This window comes from Pelobates fuscus, chromosome 9 (genome assembly GCF_036172605.1).
Source record: "Pelobates fuscus isolate aPelFus1 chromosome 9, aPelFus1.pri, whole genome shotgun sequence".
Lineage (NCBI taxonomy): Eukaryota > Metazoa > Chordata > Amphibia > Anura > Pelobatidae > Pelobates > Pelobates fuscus.
In genome coordinates, this window is record NC_086325.1 from 29,563,982 (window position 1) to 29,591,403 (window position 27,422).

The window sequence follows — 27,422 nt, forward strand, 5'->3', positions numbered from 1 at the left end:
TTTAACACTGAGCACCATAACTTCTATAGCTTATTGTAGGCTATGGTGCAAGGAAACAGAATGTGACGACAGATAAGAACCATTTGGCCCATCTAGTCTGCCCAATTTTCTAAATACTTTCATTAGTCCCTAGCCTTATCTTAGAGCTAGGATAGCCTTATGCCTATCCCTTGCATGCTTGAACTACTACACTCTGTTAACCTCTAATACATCAGCTGGAAGGCTATTCCATGCATCCACTACCCTCTCAGTAAAGTAATACTTCCTGGTATTATTTTTAAACCTTTGTCCCTCTAATTTAAGACTATGTCCTCTTGTTGTGGTAGTTTTTCTTCTTTTAAATATAGTCTCCTCCTTTACTGTGTTGATTCCCTTTGTGTATTTAAATGTTTCTATCATATCCCCCCGTCTCGTCTTTCCTCCAAGCTATACCTGTGACGATCCTTTAACCTTTCCTGGTAAGTTTTATCCTGCAATCAATGAACCAGTTTAGTAGCCCTTCTCTGAACTCTCTCCAAAGTATCAATATCCTTCTGAAGATACGGACTCCAATACTGCGTACAATACTCCAAGTGAGGTCTCACCAGTGTTCTGTACAATGGCATGAGCACTTCCCTCTTTCTACTGCTAATACCTCTCCCTATACAACCAAGCATTCTGCTAGCATTTCCTGCTGCTCTATTACATTGTCTGCCTACCTTTAAGTAATCTGTATTAGACAAAACTTAGGCTCTACTAACAGTACTGAAAGACCAATGTGATTATGTACACATTTCATACATCCATGAGTTAGCTCATGATCCACAGTTACATGGATAACGAGGAAAGAAATTTAAGCATTGCAGTCTTCGCATATTTTTTATTTTCTGGTGGAAAAGACATTATCCTCCCAAGCCAACCAATAAATAAAACAGTCTAGATATTAGTACTGTCGACACAGAACGATTCTGGTTTTTGAGGCATTTGTTTGCACAAAATTTCAGACAGTCTTTCAAAGCCAGGTGATACCTACTGAAACAGTTACCCTACTTTACTCACATGAGCTGAATTATTCCATAAATCGTGACTGTCATCCTTTCTTATACAATGACCCTCGTTAGTACAAAATCTGTGGTTCACACCCCATATGCAGGGCAAGCCACCGCCTCCCACAAACCAGTAAGACAAGCACAAACATTTTTGGTCTTTTATTATGTTCTTTTCTCCATTCCACAATCCTTTTATCTTCTGACCTTGCAGCCTCGGGCACAGCCCAAACTGTGTTTACCTCTGTCTATAAAGTCAGTTTAATTTTGAGTGTCCAAACAAGGTAACTTCCTCAGCTGTTATACAGCTATAATGATGAGGTGCAACTTAAGGCTGGAAAACATCGGGGGGGTTGTATCCATTTTGACCAACACCAGTGTAAGTGCTTGGGGTGTTCGAGCGTTTGTAACAGACTTTAATGCACAACCCGGAGGTCAGGTGCATGTGGACAGCATTACAGTGATGGGTTGGGAAACAGTATTTATCATGATTGACTTACATGATGCCTGTATACAGGAGGACACAGCTCAGCGTGTGCCTGCCGCTTTCATTTGGTCCAATATTTACACGGATCCTTGATAAAATTGTATAATTATCACACAATAAAATTACACGCATACAACTACTAACCCAGAACCACTACACATAGCAACATTCTCTCATAGCACATACACACTGGGGCTGTCAGTCACAGACAGCTCCCTGCAGCATTTATAAGAACCTAAGACTAAAAGGGAGGCAGATTAGGATCAATATGTCCATTTACAATAATTATGGGATAAATATTAAGGGCACCCAAGTGGAGAAGGTACCGTCAAGTCCTTGCTCTAGAAGATAAGTTATGGTCCAAGTAAAAAAAATAATAATAAATGTACATATTTAAAAAAAAAAAAAGTCTGCCTGTTTAAGATCAGGGCTGTTTGTAAAAATTCAGCTCTAAAAAAAAAAAAAAGTCCTTTTGTAGACATGATCACACAAATTTCATCGAGTCCTCACATTTTAGACTCTTCTTCTTCTGACCTTGCTCCATCTATGAACACTTTAACATCCTTCTCTAAGAGTGGATCATCCTCTAGAGTCTTTGCCGATGAATCCACTTTCACTCCAATAAGATCTACATCTTCAGGGTTCTTCTTGGCTGTACGGTCGCTATAGACTTGCAGGAGACCTGCCCCAAAAGCGTCACCCTCCACATTGAGTACTGTGCATGTGCGATCACTGTAGAGAAAGGAAGAGAGTGAGAAGGGATATACTTGCACTAGTTTTAGTTCTGAAGAAAATTAACCCTTCTTTCAAAAATAAATAAAATTTAAATAAAAGCTCAGCTGCTCATAAGGTTGGTGTCTGGCTTTTCATTCTTACCCAACGCCCCCAGTGCGAGCCATGTGCTCTCGGACAGCCAAAGGCTGCAGCTGCTCTTTCCCATTAAACAAGAAACCAGAGCAGGTTTGACCCGGCTGCTTAGATACACGTCCTCCCAATATTTAGTTTCAAAGTGCATTTCTCGCAAACTAAACAGCATGGAGGCGTCTGGCTACTCAGCACATTCTCAGTGACCAGGTCCAAATTAAATTTAGGACAAGGTGTTTTGGTTTCCAAATATAGCAAGATGCAGAGGAATGAATTAGACATTTAAAATAACTGGGATTTATTTATTTATAACTAGTGGAATTAAATTCAAACCCTTACTCTGGCAAAGCCTATGGACTGCTGTCCCCACGATGCTTTACATAACCACACTGATTATTGGTAGAGGAAGGAGGAAATGTAGAGCTCTACTTACACCAGCCAGTCCACAGCAAGGATAAGAGAGATATCATGTGTTGGAAGTCCCACGGACTCTAGGATAATGGCAAGGGTGAGAACACCGCCAGCTGGGATCCCAGCAGCCCCCACACTGGAGGCTGTCGCTGTAACACTAGGAAATAAAAGCAAAAACATAACATTAGGGGGGCCAGGAGTAGCAGAACACAGGAAGGTGATGGGTAATCTATAAAAAGACGCAATACCGGTTTCACACGTGACTTAAAGGCCAATTAGTCCATTTAATTGACCACTTCCTTGTTAGAAACTATAAGCCCCATTGCACTTATTTCTGGTTTAGAAGTTGGCATGGCATTGAACAGAATGCCAATGGCTTGAGGCTCAACTTACACTGAAAACACTAAGGGAATGATCAGTCCAATGTAGGTGTTTTGCAAAGCAAAAATAAAAAGATGAGCAGTTTAGAAGGTGGATCGGTCATCCATTAATGTACAAATGACTAGGTAAGTAATAAAGTGTAATCTATGTATGATATATCATAAGACAGACACATGCCAGAACTATAACTACTAATCTTTCACACTAAATACATGCTCTACATCTGTTAGCCCTTTGACAAGCCAAATGTAAAGCTGTAACGTATGATCTATAAAATTCCACTGCATAACTATTGTAGGACGAAAGTTAACTCTACAAAAGTAACAGTTTTTGGGAACAATTAATATCTTATATTGGGGAGAACCTTTAAGGAAACAAAGATTGAATTTAGATTTCTGCATTAGTTACTACTTTGCTCTTGAAAGACACTGCACGTCTGCAGGAGTTAACAATAGATTGTATGAAGCTAGCGCTTATCAGTCCTACTCACAGGATGGTGATGATTTGGACAAAGTCGAGGGAAACGCTATTGAGCTGAGCGATGAAGACTGCAGCCACACATTGAAACAGAGCCGCTCCGTCCATATTGACCGTTGCTCCTATTGGAAGGATAAATCTGCTGATTTGCTTAGATACCCCATTCCGTTCCTCCACACATTTTATCATCAGTGGCAGCGTGGCAGAGCTGGAGGAAAGAGAGTGAGTAGTGAGATCAGCCTAACCCCAAATTACACACACAGGTTAGAGATACATTCTATATCATGACCACATGTGCATTTTGTTTACCAGCCCAACAGCTGTTCCCATGAACAGGGGTGTGGTATAAAACCAAACAGGTTTTGTTTAGCTTGAAAGTCTATATACACACACACAAAAAAAAAAAAGGTACAACTCCACCCTTTAATCCTGCAACCGAAAATAAAGCACAGAAGATAAAGATAGCATACGTTTACTAGAGTTCAGTAACTTTCATTACAACAAATTTCTAGGCATTTGATTTAGTTCAGGGTTTATATCAGGGACCACTGGCAAAGCGTTATTCCTAATAATTGAGGATCATGAAAAACATGAATAGATACTGGGCACTATGTGCTGATCAGGGTCCTGTGGCGGTGGCATTAATTACCTATGGGCAGTATGCTGCCAGAAGTGACAAGGATCAACCCCAAAACAAACTCCTGATAACTACACATAAATTGCAGACGAGACACCTTTGACATCAAATTTCCTTTTTAAAAAGTCAGTTGTCTAGTTAATGTAACGCATGTCATTTACCTGCCTCCTAAGACACCAAAAAAAAACAAAAAAAAAAAACACACAATGGTTTTGCTCACGGGTAGGCAATTTTCGGCACTCTAGATATTGTGCACTATATCCCCCATAATGCTCATAGTTATAACACTAGCAACCCATCAGCGGAGATACAGTCCACAACATCTGGAGTGCCCAAGGTTGCCTACCCCTGGTTTATACTACTAGCTTTCCGATACAGAAGACATAGTCAGGTGGATCTTCAATTTCGCTACCTATATGCACTCGATTTCAACTAGCTGTAAAAACTCAGCAGCTCAAGCTACCCCTTACACTGCTAAGGTCTGACTCTTCTCTACCAATATCCAGTACGTCTGCAGGTGGTTCCATGTATACACTACTCACATTACATTGAAGGTAGTCAGACTCTAGTTTTAGCATATGACCAGTTAAAGTAGAAGTGAAGAGTATCGCATTACTCTATGACCTTCTTTGGAATGCGGAAAGAGATTACATTACATTCCAGAAATTAGTGGTAGTGGCCCCTACACATCCAATAGGGCATGAAAACTACTTGTGACACATAAAGAACAAAAACATTTTAACTAGTCGCAGCCAGCACGAAGAATCATCGAATGTTTAAAATTTCCACAAATGAAACATACATGGATTGTAAATGAATAAAGCAGAATTGCCAATTGCTCATTACAGAGATGGGGGGGGAAGTCTCAGCAGAGAAGAGTCCCAGTTTATATCAGACTGTTCATTAAAGGTTTGATCTTAAACCAGGAAACCGTGCCAACAGACCCCAAGCAAGCTAAACAAAGCAGGGACCTGTAGTGGCTACTTAGAGCATTCCTTTGCATTTTCTGTGTATGTTCTCACGAATTGAAGTGTAGGATATTTTGTAACAGTACGATCATGTGATACAAACCTTGATGATGTCCCAAACGCAGTGACGAGAGCACTAAAGATGCCCCAGAGGAACTGGTAAGGGTTCTTCCGAGTGAAGGCAAAGTAAATTAGTGGGAGGACGATGAATCCATGAATGAAGTGTCCCAGAATGCAACAGGAAATGTACTTCCCAAGACTAGTGAACAGCTGGATTACGTCTTCCATTTCCACTATTTTACCAGCGACCAGGAACATGATACCCACGGGGGCGTACCTTCAGAGACAGAAAATGGGTTTATTAATAGACAGACTAGCACAGGACATGTCATTGGCAAGGTGTAAGTAAATATTGGCTAATGGATACCAGTCTCAACGAAAATTAAAGTGAGTGAACACGTATTACCAGTCGGGAGTGCCTGGTACAAGCAGGAAAATTAAAATAGATTCAGAATAATAATAGTACCATGTAAAGGTCAAATAAAAAGGTTTAAGATTGTTATGGTTTGCATTTCTAATTCAATGTATAAAAAGAAGAACCCCGGAACATTAGCAAAACAAGAATATAAACACAATGTTAAAAAATACCATGCACATCACAAGCGAAATAACAAATTATCTTTTAAGAGTAGTATAGATTCTAAAGTATAAAATTAACATTAGACGTATTGAAACAAGACTGGTGCACAAATCCCTTTTAGCTGCACAGAACAACATCATCTGTCAATTCATAGACAAACAAGTTAATTAATCAGGAAAGCCAAATGAATCGATTTGGTCATCTATAGACTAAATCAGGCCCAGATGAAAGGCATATGTGCGCAAGTTTAATTGAAACTGTGTGTGCTCCTTGGTTTTCTGCCTGCTACCAACTCGGAGAAAGAGACTCACCACATAATCCAGGTCACAAGGACCATAGTAGCTTCATTAAAGGAGTTGAAGAATTTTATAAGAATCTCGCCCTCTTCTCCCAACTTTCTTAGAGCCACACCAAAAACAATGGCAAAGACTACCAGTCCCAGGATGTTCATCCCCTCCACCTCTTGCCCATAGGGAACCTGAGATACAAAAATGTAACATGAGCAAAAGACAAGAAAAAGAAACAAAAGGCTCATAACCCCCCAAGACGCTTTATGACTGTGCATGCCAGTAGTGGCCCTCACCTTGTCCGATGTAATGTTATAGCCTCCTGCTGGGTCTGATGCATTTCTTAATTCAAGTCTATAACTGGTGGAATACTGGAGACAAAAATATACATTTCATTAGCGCGGTTATGGAGACAGAATAGACTCATGCAAGTATGAGTGTCATCAGAAAGCTTTCTCTCACCGATTGGAATGCTGCAGAAACCAAGTTTGAAGGAAAGATGTTCCTGGAAAGAAAAACAAAAAACACTGAATGAGTTATATGTTCTAAATCAGGGGTGCCCAAAAGGCAGATCCCCAGATGTTGTAGAACTACAACTCCCGTGATGCTTTGAATGCCAAAGCATCATGGAAGTTGTAGTTTTAAAACATCTGAGGATCTTCCTTTTGGGAACTCCTGTTCTAAACCAAGGAGATGTCCAAATATGGAGACTGAAGACAGGCAATGAAAACACCATATAATTGGGAAACATAGCGTCGGAGAGAAATGTGAATACATTTATAAACCGAACTGGGATTGCCAACCTTTGACACTCCAGCTGTTTCGGATTAGGTTTTCCCCATGAAGCACAAAGAACACAATGTATCACAGCACATGTGCCAACAGCCAGCTTCTATCATAAAGAGCAATAACCCATAGAACGCTAATAATCAAATTCTAATAATTCCATCACATCAACCTTCTCTTTTACAATCCAGTATTATAACAGAATCGATTACTCAGTTATGGCATAACTGTGTATATTGAGAAAAGTTGAATAAACTAGATATTGCATGAAGGCAACGGATTGTGATGATGGCAATTAACATCATTGGTCCCTTAGGGGGTTAACCTCTCCTTATCTGTTGCCGCAAGGACTTGAAAAGCCGTTTTGGATTTTATATTGTACAGCGATGCGTAATTTGTTGGTGCTATAAAAATAATAGAGCTGTGCATCATGCACATAGTGCAGCAACATTGGATTCAAGTCCTAAAATGCCCAACTTCTCTTTATCTAAGGTCATTTCAAACTCTCTCCAAGGGTCACCTTAACCGAGGTATTTTTAGAATGTTTGCACCAATTTGTGTAAACATGAAATGTGATCTGATCAGAGTATAAAATGGTTAGCAAAGAAGGCAAGGAAAAAACAAAAAGGTAAAAGGTGGTCATAAATAAAGGAATTTGTCAAGTTCTTTATTTTAGCATAAATTGCAAATTCGGTTGAGGGACCCATTAAAATGCACATATCATAGAGATTTGACTAGCATGACCATACAGTATAATCATTGCTTAAAAACCACAGTTATGGCTACTATATGTTCAATTTCCCTGAAAATAACTCATAATAAAGCCTATTGGCATCACTACAGAAAAGATCTAAGGAGATCCTACCGACAAGAGGAGCTATTTTATTAGAAAAGGAAACGAAGAAGGGAACGACTGTCACCACGTGTCTCCCAAATAGACTTAACAATGACAGTATTAACGTCAATGGTTAGGGGACGTTCTCTTTGTGATAACACATGGGACACGCAACTAGCAGCTGAAATTGCATCAGCTCAAGACAGGAACACATCACCACTGTGGAAACCAACTATAGACATGTGTTTATAGAAACACCGGTATAAAGAGATGTTCGAATGCTTAGAACAGAGTTTTGTACCACGATGTAAATTGTTATCCCAATTTGTTAGAGGAACAGCTTAAATTTTATTACACAGGGTAATAGAAAAACATACACACACACACACACACATATATATATATATATATATATATATATATATAAACAATGCTCTATATACCACACACACATTGACATACAAGACTAAAATATATATATTTCAATATTTTAACAGTGGCTACACTGGGAAGATGTGTGCCTCGGTGAGTGCTAGTCTTTATAACAAAGCATTGGATTTATTCACTTAAATTTGGAGTTCTAGCAAAATGAAAAAAAATTCTGCTACTGAACTATTTCCACAGCTTTGACACCTCACTAGATTACAAAGGATGTCAAATTGGGATATGAATAAAACCCCTGGTAATGAAGGGGATCACGACTGATCTGTTCCTCCAATATTGCACATTTTTTAGAGGTCATGTCTGGATCCATAAACTCCATATTATAGAGACCATGGGGAGGTTGACACAGTGACAGGTGTGAACTTGTTACAGTGATCAGAGCATTAGCCAATAGTAGTCTACAAGGGCAAGAGAGTGTCCAAAGACAGTCATCAACCAACAGATACATACTATCATCAGTAAACCATTCTATATAGTCCACAGTGCTGACAGTGTGAGGATTGTACACAGCAGCTGTCAGCACTCAGAGCATGTCATAGCCCATTATGGCTGGTAGTTAGCCACGCTGGCAGGCACACTGTCAGCACTCAGATGGTCACTGTAAGCGAGCCATGACAGTAACCACACAGACAGCCACTTACCGAATTAAGTCCAAGAAGGAATCCACCACCTCTTTAGCCTCAGGGATCCCATCCCCGTCTCCAGTGCTGACCTGGGCCCCCACCCCGGGTTTGATGAGCAGTGCCAGGCACACTCCCAGCCCTGAGGCCAGCAGGGTGGTGACGAGGAAGAAGAGCATCGCCCAGCCGCCGAGCTTGCCCAGGGCAGAGGGCTGCAGGGAGGCTGCCCCGGACACCAGGCTGCACACCACCAGCGGCAGGATGATCATCTTCAGCAGGCGGATCAGCAGCTCCCCGGGGAAGGCGAACGAGGCGATCTGAGCCTTGGAGAGGGCGAGCGGCCGCACCCCCATGCCCAGCCCGGCGCCCAGCAGGACCCCCAGGATGGTGAGCAGGACCAGCATGTTCCCGCGCAGGAAGCGGGTCAGGCGGGACCGGCAGCCCGGTGTGGGCTCCTCCTTGGGCCGGTACAGAGCGGGCGGCACGGGGGGATCCCCGGGGGAATGGGTGGCTCCGTTACACTCCTTCATCCTCGCTTCCAGGCAGACACGTGCAGCTACGGGCACCGGGCGATGAGGTCACGGCTGGGGGTCTCGCAGTGATGAGGTCACGGCTGGGGATTCCAGGCTCTGAGAGAGAGACAGAGAGCTGCGTCCTGCCCGCCGCGTGCCACACACTCACACTGACAGCATCTCCGCGCGGACAGCCACTCCAAACCCGGCGCGGCGGGGCGGGGCTTACTGCGAACCTACACATGGAAGCGAGGAGGGGAGGAGCCGAAGGCTGATAGGCCGCTGATTGGCCAGCTTGCCGGATGCAAGTGATGCAATCGTTCCACGGAACTGATGACGTCAAGCTCTGCCAGTTACAATGTATCCATGGCCACCCAGTAATGGAGGGAAATAGAACTTTAAAAAACCTTTCCTTACAGGACCCCCACAGTCACCAAGGCTGGGATCCCTCTAACTGTATCCATGAAATGTCTAAACTGATTAATATTATTATTTTATAAACTAAACATTTTTGCTCAGACAGGATGTGGGACCTGTGCAGAGGGTTAACTGGAAACCACCTGTGCCCCCCCACATACACACACACATGCAGACAAACAGATATAAATACAGACACAAACACAAACATACACACAGAGACCCACCCAAACATACAGACACATGTAGAGACACACACACATATACACACATATACACACGTACACTTAGACACACTCAGACACACACAGTCACAGTCAAACACATACACACACAATCAGACATACATACACACACAGACACACACTCTCAGACACATACACCCAGACACACATACACTTACAGACACACACACTCACAAACACACAGACAGACACACATACACATTCAAACATACACTTACAGACACACACATACACTTACAGACACACACACTCACAGACAAACAGACACACATACACATTCAAACACACACATACACTTACAGACACACACACTCACAGACAAACAGACACACATACACATTCAAACACACACATACACTTACAGACGCATACACACACATTCAGACACACATTCAGACACACACATACACTTACAGACACACAAATTATTAATATTAAATGTCCACCCAGCCTCCCTGGAGAGCTGGCATGGATCTGTCCCTGGGGTCCAGTGGGGTTTCAGTTCAGCGGGCGGCAGAGTTCCTGTCAGATGCGGCGAGGGAGCTGTGTTATCTCTGCTTTGCTCACTTTGGCTGTCTACTGATGCCGGGTATGACGTCATACTCCGGCTCCCAGCATCAGTAAACTGCGCGCGAGGGAGCAGAGCAGAGAGAATACAGCTCCCTTGCCGCGTCTGACAGGAACTCTGCTGCCCGCCGGGGGGGTCCATTAGGTGGCCAGCGGGCCTCCTCTTGGGCCCCCCTATGACAGAAGGAACAAGGAGGGGGAGGCATCTAGGTGGCCCACGGTCGCAAGGGTCGTGGCTGCGGCCAAGCCCCGTGCAGTGAGGGGCCAGGTCACAGCTGCGACCCATGCAACCGTGGTAGGTACGCCACTGGACCTGTGTAACTATGGACAGGGACACAAAGGTGTTAGAAAGGCAAGTTTGTATTGTTAGTGTTCCTTTAAGCACCATAACTGCCTAATTCTGCTGAACTGGTTATGGTGCAAGGACTTTACCCTTCTAGCGCTGCTGAAGCCCTTTCTGCATGGTCCTAGTTCCCCCTGCACCGCTCAAGCATGTCTAACAACCTCTCACTGGTGTCTTCAGATGCAGAACACCAAGAAACAAAACTGGGACTTCGGAACAGGACCCTAAAATCGAGAATGTCCTGCCCAGATTGGGACAGTTGGGAGGTCAGCACAAAATTAGGGATATTCTCTAATTTTGCGTTGCCTCTTTGCTTGTGTGGTATGAACCCAATCACAATAGGTTTGTTCCAAGGGGAGAATAAAATTAAACTAGACCAAATATTGCAACAAAGGTTAACCCTTTAAGGGCTGATCTGTTTATTAAAATTGAAATATGACATTCAAATTAAAACCCCAAATCAGTATAAAATTATGAGCTTCGAGCATGGTGATTCAGATGCATATACCCATTAAACTTGCAGAATTTCTGATCATATTTATTAACCTAATTGTCCGCATAAAGGATGGTCTTAGATATTTTAAAAAATCACCTGATTTACATAACAATGTAGATCTGAAAATTAACTAACCCAGGTAGTACAAGACTAGAACATGGAGTTATTTTAACTATTGTCATCGGACTACTGCCACATATTTTGATTCAGCATAGCATACGTGACAGGCCCATATATGGCCATGGAATTGTTCTTGTTAGCAAAATGGAGTTTGCATTGTTACTTAGCATAACTGGTAATACATACTAGAACAGCAGAAATATATTATTACACTTATTCTATTTCTAACCATATCTTACCCTAACCACAGATAACCCTAAGCCTTGCTTACTCTAAAAGTAGCCTTTTTTTCTGTTTTTCATTGTTAACTACAGCGTTATGTGTTCAATCTCTGATACCGAATTCTCAATCACATTGCATAATATTTTTCCAAATAGATTATAAAAAGGCTGGATACCACAGACAGCTTTAGACACAAATGAGACACAGAAAGCACAAAAGATTAAAAACGGTTTGCCACAGTGTAATACGAACCACTGAGTCAAACCTGATTATCAAATGCGATCTCGAGGTGGCTGCAAATTAAGGAGCATCATTTTAAAAATATTACATTTTATTATTCCCCGCCAGTCAAACACATACTTTACTTTACTTAATTGTTTTGTGAGACGCCTCTGTTTAAAAAAATAAAAAAATAAAAAAAATTCTCCTCGTTCCAGCTATCAGGGACATTCCAGAAGCCACATTTCATGACTCCCACAATGCAGTATAACATTTGTAGACAACAACTTTTGGAATTTCATGACTTCTTGCTATTTATTTGAGTTCTCCTTTTCAATTTTTCAATTCATGTTGCTATTCAGAGACAGATCTGTACCAGCAGACTTCCAGAAACGTTAATCCTGCCAATAGATGTTGCATGCAATTTTTTGTCGTTTTTCTATTCGTAAGGTATCAATTCCTTAAAAGGGGCTGTGAAGCCCTGAGGAACCTGGCCAATCCTGATTGTAAGGCATTGTTCTGACTTGCTGGCACACCCATTACTGGCAGAAGAGGCTTTAGAAGACACACAGACATAATCCACCATCCAACAATCAGAGGGCTCCCATTTACAGTGAAAGAACTGGGAATAGTCTAGCAAAGAACAGTAGAAATTCTAAAAGGAACGTATATGGTAAACCAAATACCAAATAATCGACAGCACTATGGAATCTGATGGCGCTATATAAATAATAAAATAATAATAATAATAAGGAAGAGGGGGGAGGGAGGGGGACACAACAATGTGCAGAAACTAAGTGGTTAAATGGGTATATTTAACAGTACATTTCAGTAACTTGTGTTTAAGCATCCAAATATCATCTGATGAATATCACAAATAATTTGTCAGTCCTGCCTTAGGGCTTGCAGGAGATTTTATATAAAGTGTTGATTAGACTGTCAAATACATCATGTTTTGTGAGAGCAAACACTGCCTCTCCTGTCAATAAGCATCCACGAGACATGTTTTATGTGTGGTTATAATGGAGCCATCTCTAAGGCTTTCCTGAGATATCTGAAACCTCTTGTTACCTACATTCAAGTCAGCAATTGGTTTCATGCATTGAGCAAACACTTCCTGGGGGACGCAGACATTGATTACAACAGATAAGGAGAATATTATTTAACCTTAAAGGGACACTCTATCCTCAGTAGCTGCTTCATCTCTTTAAAATGGGTTATAGTTCCTGGAGTCCCCTATCACCACCTCTCCATTATGCGTTAAACCATTTTTTAATGGAGTCCGGCCCTTTTTTGCTGTTTGGGCTCATGAGGAAGTGTTTGCAGGGATTGGCTGAGAGTGTCTACTGACTGCTATAATAGCTGCCTATAACTGATATGAATTGTTATAGTTAAGGAAGAATGTAATTTGACTGATAATTTGGCCATGCAGTAGGGGCTAATAATTGTGCCCATACAGGCACCTAGGATGTAAATCCGGCCCTGCCTATGTAACACGCGTGCTTCACTGAAGCCGTGTCTGACCGATTCAACATAACATCCTGTTAATATAAGATTACATGAGCACCAGACTTTTTCCTTTACAAAATAACTGCTGCACACTCTCTTTCCATTAAGTAAGTGTGTATAGCAGCAACTAAAAAAGGGCGGAATGCTGGTAAATATACAAAGCTGACAGTAAAGGCAAGCTATGGTTATCAGCTTCGCATGTTATGAGTTTAACCTTCATGGGTCTTTCTATAAGGAGAGCATTGCAGCGTCACAACAGCAGCAAGTAATAACAGGCAAAAAAAAAATATTAAAATCCTCGCTCCAAGGTGCTCCGGGCAACCAGCCAGTTCACCTCTGCCAGCAGCCCAGACATATTATGGAATAGTAACTAAATGTGCAATAAAATGTTCCTTTATTATAGCGTGGAACCTGGCACAGAAGCAGCGTTTCAACTGTTCCATATTTGCTTTTCCATTAGTACTTACCTTTTTAGAGAGATGGAAAACTGCGATAATGTTTTATTTTTATTTAAAATAACGCGTTGACGCTACTTTAGCCTCTGCGTATTATTTTGTAATGTGTACAAAACACTACATTTATTCTTATTTATGTTTTAGTTAATTCCCTGGGATACATTTTTATTTCAGATTTGTTTGGAAGCATTGCTTATCGTATCGTAGATAACACGCAATAAACTGATTAAACGGATTATTATTATTATTAAACAACAGTATTTTTGATACCTGGGTTTTGCACATCATGCCAGGATTAGTGAAAATGCAGCAGTTCTTGATTGCCTGCATGTTTTTTTTGGAGAGAAGCAGTGATCCCACCAAAGATGCCCCAATAAAAAAACAAACAAAAAAAAAAAACAGGAAATGCAAAATAAAAAGTACTTAACCCCTTAAGGACCAAACTTCTGGAATAAAAGGGAATCATGACATGTCACACATGTCATGTGTCCTTAACCCCTTAAGGACACATGACATGTGTGACATGTCATGATTCCCTTTTATTCCAGAAGTTTGGTCCTTAAGGGGTTAAGGGGTTAAAGGGACACTATAGTCACCTGAACAACTTTAGCTTAATGAAGCAGTTTTGGTGTATAGAACATGCCCCTGCAGCCTCACTGCTCAATCCTCTGCCATTTAGGAGTTAAATCCCTTTGTTTATGAACCCTAGTCACACCTCCCTGCATGTGACTTGCACAGCCTTCCATAAACACTTCCTGTAAAGAGAGCCCTATTTAGGCTTTCTTTATTGCAAGTTCTGTTTAATTAAGATTTTCTTATCCCCTGCTATGTTAATAGCTTGCTAGACCCTGCAAGAGCCTCCTGTATGTGATTAAAGTTCAATTTAGAGATTGAGATACAATTATTTAAGGTAAATTACATCTGTTTGAAAGTGAAACCAGTTGTTTTTTTTCATGCAGGCTCTGTCAATCATAGCCAGGGGAGGTGTGGCTAGGGCTGCATAAACAGAAACAAAGTGATTTAACTCCTAAATGACAGTGAATTGAGCAGTGAAATTGCAGGGGAATGAACTATACACTAAAACCGCTTTATTTAGCAAAAGTAATTTAGGTGACTATAGTGTTCCTTTAATGAAATCTACAGATCTATATGTTTTACACATTTATTATTATTTCCCTATGGATAATAGTAAGAAAATAAAAAAAAATGAAAAAAATTAAACAGCAATTGCAGTGATAGAGTTAAATCCTGGCTTTTCCTGACGTTCTAGAATTTGTAACATATTAATATAGTGGGGAAACGGGAACATCGCTGCCAGTTGTTGCTCAACATGTAGGATATATCCACGCCAGCTCTGTCTTCTAGATTGAACGCTTAGTGGTTCTGTTCATTGTTTAATAGATATATCCCTAAAAGTGGCTTTAATTAAAATGGTTCGTATCAGGAGGAAAATCTTTCAGCAGCCAGCACTACAAGACATGAAATGTGTAAAGTGGAATAAATTTGGGGTTTTTTTTCAGCCAGCCTGGAAGTTTCCAGTGATAGGTCACATCTCACTCCGTCTGTGAAACACATTGTTGACTAACCTTAGTATTGGCATTTGCTTGTGAACATTTCCAGACTGAAATTGACTGGCATTTTATCTACGCACTAAACAGAAATTGCATAAAAATATCCTTCTAATAATCCACCAATTAGGAGCCTCCAATTCTGGGCCATTTCATAGGGTCTGATCTTTTTAAAAATACACTTTTTTTCCGGTAGGGATTTTGGGATATGTAGTTAAATCCCCAACTGCTGTTTCTCTCATTAGATATATGTGCATTCACTGTATTGTATTGTGTACTATATTTGATGACTTTAGACCACACACTAAGCTGAACCTCACTCTTAATCAATAAATATAATCTAAATTAAACACTAGGAAGAAAAGAAAGAAAGTTTTTTTATCTCCATTCGAGTCTTATTTTCTTTCATTGTATTTTCTTATTTTTTTCAAGTTAAAGTGACAGTCCAAACAGTTACCATTAAATATTAGTAGTAATAATATCAGAATATTTAACCTGGAAAGCTACATTTAGCTTGTCACCAGTTTTCAAGTGTGTCCTATGGTATTTTTATCATTACCCAATGTATTGATACCCTTTTTATTGATTTTAAAAACACGAACGGCTGAGTTGACATGGTCAGGAATCAGACCCGTGAATCTGAGAAGATACAGCTGGTTTCCTTAATTACTGAGCGATCTAACTGGCGTTGTAGTTGTTATGGTGGAATGAGGTTATGGTCGCAGGTCATCTGGTCCACTGAACTCTTTTCAAGACATTGTGGAAGGAGGTGATCTAACTGGAAAGAGGTAAGTGAAAAAAAGTTTTTTAATTAATTAATCACAGAAGGGTGGGGATGGTGGGAACCTACAAAACCAGGGACAGGGACACTATAGGTTTAAGAATATGGGTTTTTATTTCTAACGCTATCGTGCTCCTTTCACTACTACCATAAGCTGTGGAATTTAAGACACTAGGAAAGTCCCTTAAAGGGATACTATAAGTGCCAGGAATACAAAGCGGTGGTCAATAAAGGGTTAAAACCCCTTTATTTACTTACCTGATCCCAGCGCCGATGTCCCTAAACGCTGGGGTGCAGCTCCACCTCCTCCTCTGTCCCGCGACGAGCGGTCACTAATGTACATGCACAGCAAATGCAGTGCTCCCATTAGACTTCCCCATAGGAAAGAATTAAATCAATGCTTTCCTATCTGAACAAATCTGAAGCTGGATGTTCCCATGCAGAGCGTGAGGACATCCAGCATCAGATATCGGACCAAAGGTCCAATAGGATCCAGGAAGTGCCTCCAGTGACGGTCTAGTAGACAGCCACTGGAGGCAGACTTAGAGCTGCAATGTCTGAATGTCTATGATTCGTGGACAATTTAGACATATTTGGTGAATATTTTTAACAGACACCAAATTGCTGCAAAGCATCTAATTACCAATGTTTGGACTATTCTCTGAATCTTCCCCCCACATTTCCTTTGCTGAATATCCAACCACCGGTGCAGTAACAGTTAAGATTATTTTGCTGATTCATGCATACAATAACAGTATTTTTGTATATACAAGATGACTCTGGCACTTCCATTGTTTTAGTAACACAGATAAATGTTACCAGTCTGTAACAATTTCATGCTGCATCACTGAAATATTGTCAGTCTGTGCATGAATCAGCAAATGTGTCTACACTTAAAGGAACACTATAGTCACCTAAATTACTTTAGCTAAATAAAGCAGTTTTAGTGTATAGATCATTCCCCTGCAATTTCACTGCTCAATTCACTGTCATTTAGGAGTTAAATCACTTTGTTTCTGTTTATGCAGCCCTAGCCACACCTCCCCTGGCTATGATTGACAGAGCCTGCATGAAAAAAAACAGGTTTCACTTTCAAACAGATGTAATTTTTTTTATTTATTTTTTTGTCAATCTTTATTTTATTTGTGCTTAGAGAGAACAGGGATGCCTAGCTCGCCACATCAGCGGGCATAGACAGGCATATAAACACATCGTGTCATAAACATAACAATACTTTGCAGTAAAATATCACATTGTGGTACAAATCGTTAGATACAGTGAAAGTAACTATGCACAAATTTTTTTTTTATAGTGGGCTAGAGCGTTAGAACGAGTTGTCTCCTCTATGACTGTAAAGGTGCCAGGCTAGAGATGGCATTGTCAATGTTGTAGGGGTGTGTTGGTTTGTGTGCTTGGGGCCTATATGGTAATTGTCCTCCCACCTGGTGTTGGTGTAGCAGGGCTCTATTTAGCTAGTCGTTGTGTTTGGTCGCCCCCCATTTTGCTTAGTTAATTGTAGTGGTGAGAGCGTGTTGTCCTACCATACAAACAGATGTAATTTACCTTAAATAATTGTATCTCAATCTCTAAATTTAAATTTAATCACATACAAGAGGCTCTTGCAGGGTCTAGCAAGCTATTAACATAGCAGGGGATAAGAAAATCTTAATTAAACAGAATCTAAATAGGGCTCTCTTTACAGGAAGTGTTTATGGAAGGTTGTGCAAGTCACATGCAGGGAGGTGTGACTAGGGTTCATAAACAAAGGGATTTAACTCCTAAATGGCAGAGGATTGAGCAGTGAGGCTGCAGGGGCATGTTCTATACACCAAAACTGCTTCATTAAGCTAAAGTTGTTCAGGTGACTAGTGTCCCTTTAAGGGATCACAAAGTGGTTTTCCTGACACTATATAATCCTTGGGGGAACCCCCACCCTCCCATGGCGCTGAAGGGGTTAAAACCCCTTTAGTTACTTACCTTATTCCAGCGCCAGGCTCCCTCGGCGCTGGTGACCTCTCCTCCTCCGCCAACGTCAGCTCCCTCTGCCAACGTCAGCGGAGCCGAATGCGCATGCGTGGCAAGTGCCGCGTGCGCATTCAAAGTGTCCATAGGAAAGCATTTCTCAATGCTTTCCTATGGACGCTCTGCGCGATGGAGGCATAATATGCCTCCAGCGTCGCAGATGCTCCTCTAGTGGCTGTCCGGAAGACAGAAACTAGAGGTTGGATTAACCCCTAATGTAAACATAGCAGTTTCTCTGAAACTGCTGTGTTTGCATCTGAAGGGTTAAAACCTGGGGGACATTGCACCCAGACCACTTCATTGAGCTGAAGTGGTTTGGGTGACTATAGTGTCCCTTTAACAACTCAGTCTAAAAGCCATGGATCCATATAGCAAAAACAAGTATACGGGGCATTTCAGGCGTCATATGGCCTATTTAATTATTATTTACGTATACTTATTTTGGTGCGTGGAGTCCAAGCTCTAGGTCTAGGACATGTGTAACCCAGTACTCCAAGAATTAAAGGAACACTACAGTGTTAGGATTACAAACTTATTCCTGACGCTATAGTGTTTAACTAAATATTTAGGTTACTGGCCCCTTCCGATTGTATGGGAAAGATGAGTTTACCTCCAACTGTTCCTATTCAATACGGACAATACCTGATTTGGGCTCAAATCCCTCTGTCCCTCCTTTCTTTTTTTTTTTTTTTTAAATTCTTTATTTTTGCACACGATGGGTAAGGCAAGATTCATACAGCTTGGAGGCTTGCGCAGAAGCCAAAATATACACAAACAGTTTCGTAAATGCGACAATGCAACAACAGCATGTAGCACAAGCCACCTTGATAATTCTATTCAACCTGCCCCCCATCGGGGGTTTTTAATTGTGTATATAGCATAAGTATCAAAATTCCTCACTTTTGCCCGAGGGTGTCATAATAAGAACGGTGCTATTGTGTGTCCTGCTTATAAGCCTCAGTGGAAGAGATCGGTCTGTGGAAAACAGTCTTAGCGACAGCTGTCCCCCAGACACGCTTATCCCTAGTTTCCGTGGCGCCGGATCCCCATCGGGGATTTGGATTTATGCTGTACTTTTTGGCTGTTGTCTTCCATCATCTATTCGAATAAAGGGCCCGGAATGTAATGTAACGTGTCCGGTTAGCGTGAAACCACATTAGTGATACAAGAGGTCACCTAATAGCCATAGCCAAACCATCCCGAGCTTCCCCGTACAGGTCGTCACAGTCAGCTGCCTCTAGTTGGAGGAAGTGTATATGACTCGGGGAATTACCCATTATCCCACAAGGTGTCTGGCAGGAAAAAGGCATCCAGAGAATATGGTATCTCCGCATTCCCCTATCGCACCGATCGTATCTGAGGAGATGTTGGGTATACAGGCAAAGTGAGGAACCAAGAAGGATGAGACCTTCAATAAAATGAGAAAGCCTACCCCCGAAACCCGATGATGAGAAATCCGGGGTGGTTATAGGAGAGAGAGAAGTAAAAGATCAGAAGAAGAGAAGAGAAAAAGAGGTGAGGTGCTGGAACCGGGACGCAGCGAGTGCGGGGCAACCAACCAGGGGCGCCACGCGACCGGCAGTGGGAGAGCCCGAGAACCCCCATGCCCCATCCTCCTGGTGATCATAATCCGTTTACGCAGATCCTGCTACGCTATTATCCCAGGGCTCCCAGAGTTTTATGAACTTCTCTGTCGTACCCTTCACCCGTGCCGTCAGGTCGTCCATCAGTCGGCAGTCTCGGATCCGTGAGATCACGCCTGAGATCTCTGGACCTTCCGGGGAGAGCCATGCTGTCGCGATAGTACGTCTAGCCCCGAGGGTTAGTTTATGTACCAATGTCTGCTCCCGTTTGGTCCACCCGTCAATGGGTCTATTCAGTAAGTACACCCATGGATCCAGTGGTAGGGGTTTGTGGAAGGTCTGAGTCAGTAAGTCCTCTACTGCCTTCCAGAAGCTACGTAGTTTTGGACAATCCCACCACATGTGGAGGTATGTACCTTGGTTACCACATCCCCTCCAGCAATCATCGGTATCCAGTTTGTGCATCTTATATAGTTTGACAGGGGTGGTATACCAACGGAACATAGTCTTCCATGATTGTTCTTGGAGAGTGACGCAGACGGAGGAGTTCTTATTAGCCTCCCATATATCCTGCCATTCCACCCCCTCCAGAACCTCTCCCAGATCTGCCTCCCACTGGTCGGCGTAGGTCAGACGTCCCCATTCTTTGTTCTCCGAGCTAAGGTGGGCGTACAAGAGTGTGATCATACCCTTAGGGACGGATCCTTCTCGGCACAGCTTTTCATAGAATGTCATCCCTGTTTGCGCAGCTCCCTTTATATGGGGTTTTTTGGCGAAGTCTCGAATCTGAAGGTAGCGAAAGAAGTCTGATGGTGTTAAGTGGGAGTCCCGTCTAAGGTCGTCAAACAGGATTATCTGTCCGTGGCGGTAAAGTTGGTGAATCCGCCTTAACCCTAGTCCCTCCAGATTCCTAAAATCTCCAGGAGCCATTCCCGGTGGAAATTCCCTGTTACGGAGGATCGGGGTCAAGGGGGAGGGGGAAGAGGACAGACCGTATTTGCAATTAGTCTCGTCCCAAATGCGGAGCGAGTTCTGGATGGACGGGCAGAATGCCCGTGTCAGAGGCCTGTATTCCTTCGGGACCCACATAGTAAAATGGGGGACGTCGCTCCCCATCATCCTGGACTCCATCTCCACCCATCTCCTCTCCCCTGTCGGCGAGTGCCACATCGCAACCTGAGTCAACTGGGCTGCCAGGTAGTAGAAATAGACGTTTGGTAGGCCCAGGCCCCCTCTATCCCTACGTCTGTAGAGGACTTGGCAGGATATCCTATGTCTCCTATTCTGCCATATAAATGCGCTGATTGATCTTTGTAATGGTATCAGTTGGGTTTTCGTAACTCGGATCGGCAAGGCTTGGAATAAGAACAGGATGCGCGGGAGGACGTTCATTTTAACCGAGTTAATCCGTCCGATCCAGGAGATGGGCTTGTCCGTCCACTTCTCCAGGTCTCCGGTCAGAGTGCGTATCACGGGGTCGTAATTAGCAGAGTATAGGCGCAGAGGGTCGGCCGTAAGTTGTATACCCAAGTATTTCAGGGCATCTCTTTCTATTTTGAGGCCATAGGTCTCTTGAACGCGGTGAACGGTGGCATCGGACAAATGGATCGGCATTGCGCTGGTCTTGCTCATGTTGGCCTTATAACCCGACATCGCGCCATACTCTCTTATAACTCCTTGTAGAGCGGCCATGGAGTCCAGGGGGTTAGTAACGGTAAGGAGGATATCATCGGCGTATGCCGATACGGTGAACTCACTATCCCCCACCCGTGCTCCACGTATGTTTGGGTGATGCCTTATGGCTTGGAGCAAAGGTTCCAGGGCCAGTACAAATAAGAGGGGGGAGAGTGGGCAGCCCTGTCTTGTACCGTTAAATAGCCGAAACGGCGTCATAGGGGCTCCCGTGATCCGCACTTGTGCCTGAACGTTGTGGTACATGGCCTTTGTGGTTGTTATGAATTCATCCGGGAACCCCAGGTGTTTCAGTACCGTAAATAGAAATTGCCACCGCACCCTGTCGAAAGCCTTTTCTGCGTCGATAGCTACCACCAGCGTCGGTACTTTCGATGTCACTTGTTGCCAGATCAAGCCTATATTCCTCCGAGTGTTCTCAAACAGCTGTCTATCCTGAATAAAGCCAACCTGATCGGCATGCACCAGAGAGGTCAGTAACGGGTTTAGTCTATCTGCTTGTATTTTCGCCAAGATCTTAAGATCATGGTTGATCAGCGAGATAGGCCGGTAGTTTTCAGGTGCGAGCGGGTCCTTATCGGGTTTGGGTATCAGTACCATTGTAGCTAGGGCCATTGTTGGATCCAGCCGACCCCCCTGCCGGAGGTCGGTAAAGAGCCTGGTCAGTGGAGGCACTAATTCTTCCCTAAATATTTTATAATAAGAGCCCTCGAAACCATCAGGTCCCGGTGCCTTATTGCTTTTTAAGTTAGAAATGGCTTTACTTACCTCCTCCTCGGAGATATCCGCCGCGAGGGCCACCGCGGCTTCCCCCTTAAGTTTGGTCATCCCAAGTTTATTAAGGTATTCAAGTATGATCTCTTCCTCACCTACCTCACTCGTCTGCTGGTCCGGCGTATGGTTGTATAATTGTTTATAGAAGTTTTCAAACACCTTAGCGATCTCATCGGGTCTCGTTTTGGTCGATCCGTCTGGGTGTCTTATGGCTGTTATATGAGAATGTTCCTGTCTGGGTCGCAGAGTCCTGGCAAGGAGCGAGTCCATTTTGTTGGATTTCTCGTAAAAGGACCGCCGCGACCATACCATGGAGCGCGCTGCATCGTCTAGCAACAAGGTCCGGATGTCCCTCCTGACGCCCTCCAATCGTTCGAGTGTCACCGTATCTGGGGCCGTTTGGTGTTTCAGTTCAAGGGTCCTCAGTCGTTCCAGTAGAGTTTCCAATTGAAGATGTTTCAGTTTCTTACGTCTAGTAGCCAGCTTTATGAGGGAGCCCCTGATGACAGCTTTGTGGGCTGCCCAGATCGTGCTCGCGGAGACGTCTGGGGTATCGTTCATGTCAAAGTATTCATGGATGTCTCGACGGATCTGTTCCCTCAAAACGGGATCCTGTAGCAAGGAAGTGTTCAACCTCCAATTCCATGGAGAGGCCACGCAAAGGCTGCCCAAAGTAATGGTCACATCGGCATGGTCGGACCACGAGATGTTACCGATTCTCGAGTCGACTATCCTGGGCATCCCTGTTGCATTGGCGAAAAAGAGATCGATCCGTGAATACGTACCATGCGGTGCCGAATAGTACGTGTACTCCTTATCCCCCGGATGGTGGGCGCGCCAGACATCCACCAGGCCAGAGTCCGTCAGAAACCGGTTAAGCAACCGATCCTGGCCCCCTCGGCCCTGGGACCTCGGGGTCCCGTCCTTAGTGCTCCTGTCTACTGCCGGGTTCGGTGCGGCATTGAAGTCCCCGCCGACATAAACCATACCATGGGGCAATGTCGCAATTCTCTCCCGGAGGTTCCGCCAGTAGGCGGGGTCTGGTTGATTAGGGGCATACACGTTGATGAGGTGGATCGTATGTGAGTGCAGTATGCCCGAGACTATAATGTACCGCCCCTCTGGGTCCGACTCTTGGGCCGTTTTCCTGAAGGGGCAACTGGATTTGACCAGGATGGCCACTCCATTGCGTTTACGGAGAGACCTGGCTTCATAAGAACCCTTGAAGGCATGGTCCCTCAGGCCAAACTTGGCCTGCTTAGGAAGGTGTGTTTCCTGTATAAATGCTATATCAGTATGCAGCCTCTTGAGTTCCCTAAACAATAGGCGACGCTTCCTGGGGGCGTTGAGACCCTTGACATTCAAAGTAGAGATTTTAAGTGTCATCTTGTTTCATGGTCCCCCCGCTTCTGTAGACCGGGACATACGGGTCTCTACTCCCCCCCCCCCGGGTCCCACGACCCCACCGAGGCCCCCCCACACCCCCCACCCCCCAGCTCCGCACCTCTTGAAGAGAGAAGAAAGAAAGAGAAAAAGGAAAGAGAAAAAGGGAAAGAAGAACCAAGGCATCCAAACCCAATTGGATGTAGAGAAGCACTGATCTCACCAGTAGCCAGTGATTTGTGGGTAGCGTGTTCCCTCATCCCTCACCACGATCAACGCGATAAGGGAGCAAGGGTCCCTGTGCTCCCACTCGAATCGCGCCCGCTAAGACCTATATGGACCTAAATGGGCAGACGTAGAGCCTCCTCCGGGTAATGAACCATTTGAGACCTGAAAAGTTGCCACTGTGGTACCCTGATCAGTCATCTGTCTATGTCTCATCTGTTGAGCCTACGGGGCGGTAGCCCCCGTCTGGGGTCTGAGCTAAGTCAGGGCGGGTCAGACCGCATGAGCGGGCCTGGGTCCGGGGTCTGAATGTATCTCCCGAGGGGAGATCCCCTACGTTCCCCCATCCGTCCACCTTCTCGCAGCGTCCACGGCGGAGCCACATGTATAGGGGGCCCACCGCTGGTTATATGTAGAGTCGCAAATGTGAACCCCAATAAAAATGAGTATAAGACAGTGCTAAACCTATGTGTCAAAAACGTGTGTACAGAGCATATAGTGTAGGTACGATTAATAATGCAATAAGGCACTGGGCCCAGCAGCCGGGGGGAAAGCCGGCCGTGTCTTAACCGATACAATGTGGCTATATTCAGGCCGGTACCAATGAAACTGTCAGGCCGTAAGTTGTAAGTCAGGGGGTCCAGGTGACCTCCCTCAATCCCTGTAAGGAGGCGAAGCCCTAACCTAGGTATAATGCTAAACTATATGAAAAGCCATGTACAAAAATCATAAACATCGGACATCTTAATGCCCTCATAGAAATACCCGCATACTAATCATATCTGTTCCCTTCAAGTATTTACATATCCTTTTTTTTTTTTTTTTTTTTTTTTTTTAAGTTAACCAAAAGATTGTTTTACCCGTAACATAGGGGCGGAGGGGTACACAGTGGCGGTGTGACACGTATGGACTTAAGGTCTCGGCAATTTGTCCCAATTGAGCCAATAGTCCCCCCTCCCCCCCCCCCCTGTTTGTTTTTTTTTTTTTTTTTTTTTTTTTTTTTTTTTTTTTTTTGTCTTTAAGCTTATTTGCTGAGTTAAACATCTAAGTATATATACTGTGCTTGGCGTTTTCAACAGATTGTAATTATTTTCATCATTTTTTTTTTTTTTTTTTTTATATAAATGGGAGGGGGGGAGGGGAGGGGAGGAGGGGGAGGGGGGGACGGGAGGGAGGGGGGGGGGGACGGGATGGAGGGGGGGAGGGGAGGGGAGGGGGGGAGGGGAGGGGGGGAGGAGAGGGGGGGAGGGGAGGGGAGAGGGGAGGGGGGAGGGGAGGGAGGGGGGGAGGGGAGGGGGGAGGGGAGGGAGGGGAGGGGGAGGGGAGGGAGGGGGGGAGGGGAGGGGAGGGGGGAGGGGAGGGGGAGGGGGGGGAGGGGATGAGGGGATGAGGGAGGGGGTACATCGATCCAAACAATACAAGAGGCATAGCATTACAAGTACAGGCTGATTGCAAAAAACGTGATAATTACAGTTCCGTCCTGGTGTAAGTTCACTTAGGGACAGGTAAGGCAGGAACCAGATGCCCAGGAGGCCGATGACTTCGGGTCGGAGTCCCAAGCCCACGGAAAAAGCCCCCACATACTGACACCCAGCCTCGAGCCCCCCTAAACCAAGCGGGGGGCATCCGGGCTCCCCCAGAAATAAAGCTTCCTTCCGTGGCAGAAGTGGCATACAGTAATTAAGGGGAAACTGGCAAACCGGGGGTAGCAAGAGGTTCTGCAGAGGAGTCCCGCAGGGAAGGCAATAAAACTGAGGCATCAGGGGGGGGGCGAGACAGGCACCGCTGATCTGGACCCGGCCAGGGCTTTAAAAACGCCCAGCATGGGCCCTAGCTCCATGACCCGTACCCCCACCCAAAAGGGAAGACAACAGCCTCCCCGACCCGTGTGGACACCCTCCCCCGGCAACCCCCCTCCCCAAGGGGGAAGGCAAAAAAAAAAAAAAGGTACCCCTCCGGGGACAGGGCAGAAGGGCAGGGGTCCCCCGGGTATGGTGTGGGGAAGGCACATACACTACCCTGTGACCTTCAGCGATGGCTCCTGGCTCCGGCGGCACTCCAGTCGTTTGGCAGCTGAGGGAGGTCATCAATGTACAGGGAGACGTCTGGGATCTCCGAGGGCGGCTGAACTCCAAGGCTCCGCAGGAAACGCTGGGGATCGCCGCCAGGTGATAGAACGTGCGCCCGGTCACCCTTGAACACCTGCAGCTTGAAAGGGAAGCCCCAGGCATACTTCAGGCCTGCTCCTCGCAAGGCCTCAGTGATCGGCCGCCACTCCCTCCTGCGCTGCAGTGTCGTGGGCGCCAGATCATGGTATAGGGAGACAGCTACCCCCTCGTGCCGGATGGGCCCATCTCGGCTCCTTCTCATGAGGGCCTCTTTGGTGCCGAAGTAAAGGAAGCGGACAATGACGTCCCGCGGGGTGTTGTTATCCGCCCTCTGGGCTCGCAGGGCTCTGTGCACCCGCTCAATGTGCCACTGTTCTTCAGGGAGGTCAGGGAGGAGAGGCCGCAGGAGAGTAAGCAGTGTCTCCCGCAGATTTTCGTCCCGCACCTCAGGGAGCCCCCTAAGGCGGAGGTTGTTCCTCCGGGACCTATTCGCCATGTCCTCCAGTGCCAGGTCAGTATCCACCATGCGGGCCGCCATCTGATTCACCCGTTCAACAACATCGTTGTGGGCTCGAGCGGTGGTATCCATGCGGTCCTCCAGGGCTGCAGTGCGTTCCCCCAAGGCTCCGATATCTGCCTGGAGCACAGCCGTGGACCTGGCTATTTCCCCTGCCAGGAAGGCCCTGACTTCAGCCAGTTTGGCCAGGACAGTTTCCTGATCAGCGGTCGGTGCCTCAGTATCGGCCTGGGTCGGGGTGTGCGGAGATCCTCCGTCGCCATCTTGGCTCCCTGTTCGACCAGGCCGTTGCATGGCGAAGTGGTCGAGGACGGAGGCTCCGGATTCTGCTGTTTTTTTCCCCAGCTTGTTTGTACGCCTCCTGTCCATGTCTGGGGACCCGTTTTGGGGTAATTTGCGAATATTTAGGTCGCTTTAGTGGGCTTTAGGGCGCGATGAGTGCGGAGCACTAATGAAACACGTCCGTGTTCATCGACGGTTCGGCCACGCCCCCCTGTCCCTCCTTTCTATGAGCTCAATATTGTTGGTGTGCATAACAGAGCTTATCTTTAAACTAAATTAGATAGATTAGATATTAGTAAGTCACATACAATTCCTCCGGACAGCCACCCACCCACTCACACCCCTATAATTAAAGTGCCCTCTTTGTCCATCTGAAATGTTAAGTGGTATGTTTTCAAATTGATGGATTTTCAAAGCATGATTCCTATTTCCTAATAATACAATGACCAGGACTGGCCCACACTAGTAATCCAGCTGATATAGACTTCCACTCCCATGATTCTGAGCTAGCCTGCAAATA

At 44.7% G+C, this 27,422-nt stretch overlaps 1 protein-coding gene across 2 annotated transcripts; it reads right to left on the reverse strand.

Moving 5' to 3' along the window:
• Window positions 1–1,106: 1,106 nt before the first annotated feature.
• On the reverse strand, window positions 1,107–9,580 carry SLC1A5 (solute carrier family 1 member 5). Of its 2 annotated transcripts, XR_010085295.1 has the most exons (9): window positions 8,884–9,580; window positions 6,640–6,682; window positions 6,474–6,548; window positions 6,202–6,368; window positions 5,354–5,587; window positions 3,659–3,853; window positions 2,810–2,944; window positions 1,961–2,244; window positions 1,107–1,897 (listed from the first exon to the last, which is right to left on the reverse strand). XR_010085295.1 is itself a non-coding variant. In XM_063431797.1 (8 exons), the coding sequence occupies exons 1-8, from the start codon at window positions 9,390–9,392 to the stop codon at window positions 2,019–2,021; spliced, it is 1,584 nt and encodes a 527-aa protein (XP_063287867.1). In that variant the 5' UTR covers window positions 9,393–9,580; the 3' UTR covers window positions 1,107–2,018. The 2 variants fall into 2 exon arrangements, 1 of the variants encoding a protein (XP_063287867.1); XM_063431797.1 differs by having other exon boundaries at window positions 1,107–2,244.
• Window positions 9,581–27,422: the final 17,842 nt, after the last annotated feature.

Coding starts and splice junctions, on each gene's coding strand:
- SLC1A5 (XM_063431797.1), bottom strand. CDS start 9,392: ATGAAGGAGTGTAACGGAGCCACCCATTCCCCCGGGGATCCCCCCGTG. Junction 6,369..6,473: donor ATAACATTACATCGGACAAG/GTGAGGGCCACT, acceptor TTTGTATCTCAG/GTTCCCTATGGGCAAGAGGT. Junction 2,245..2,809: donor CTTGCTGTGGACTGGCTGGT/GTAAGTAGAGCT, acceptor CTTTCTCTACAG/TGATCGCACATGCACAGTAC.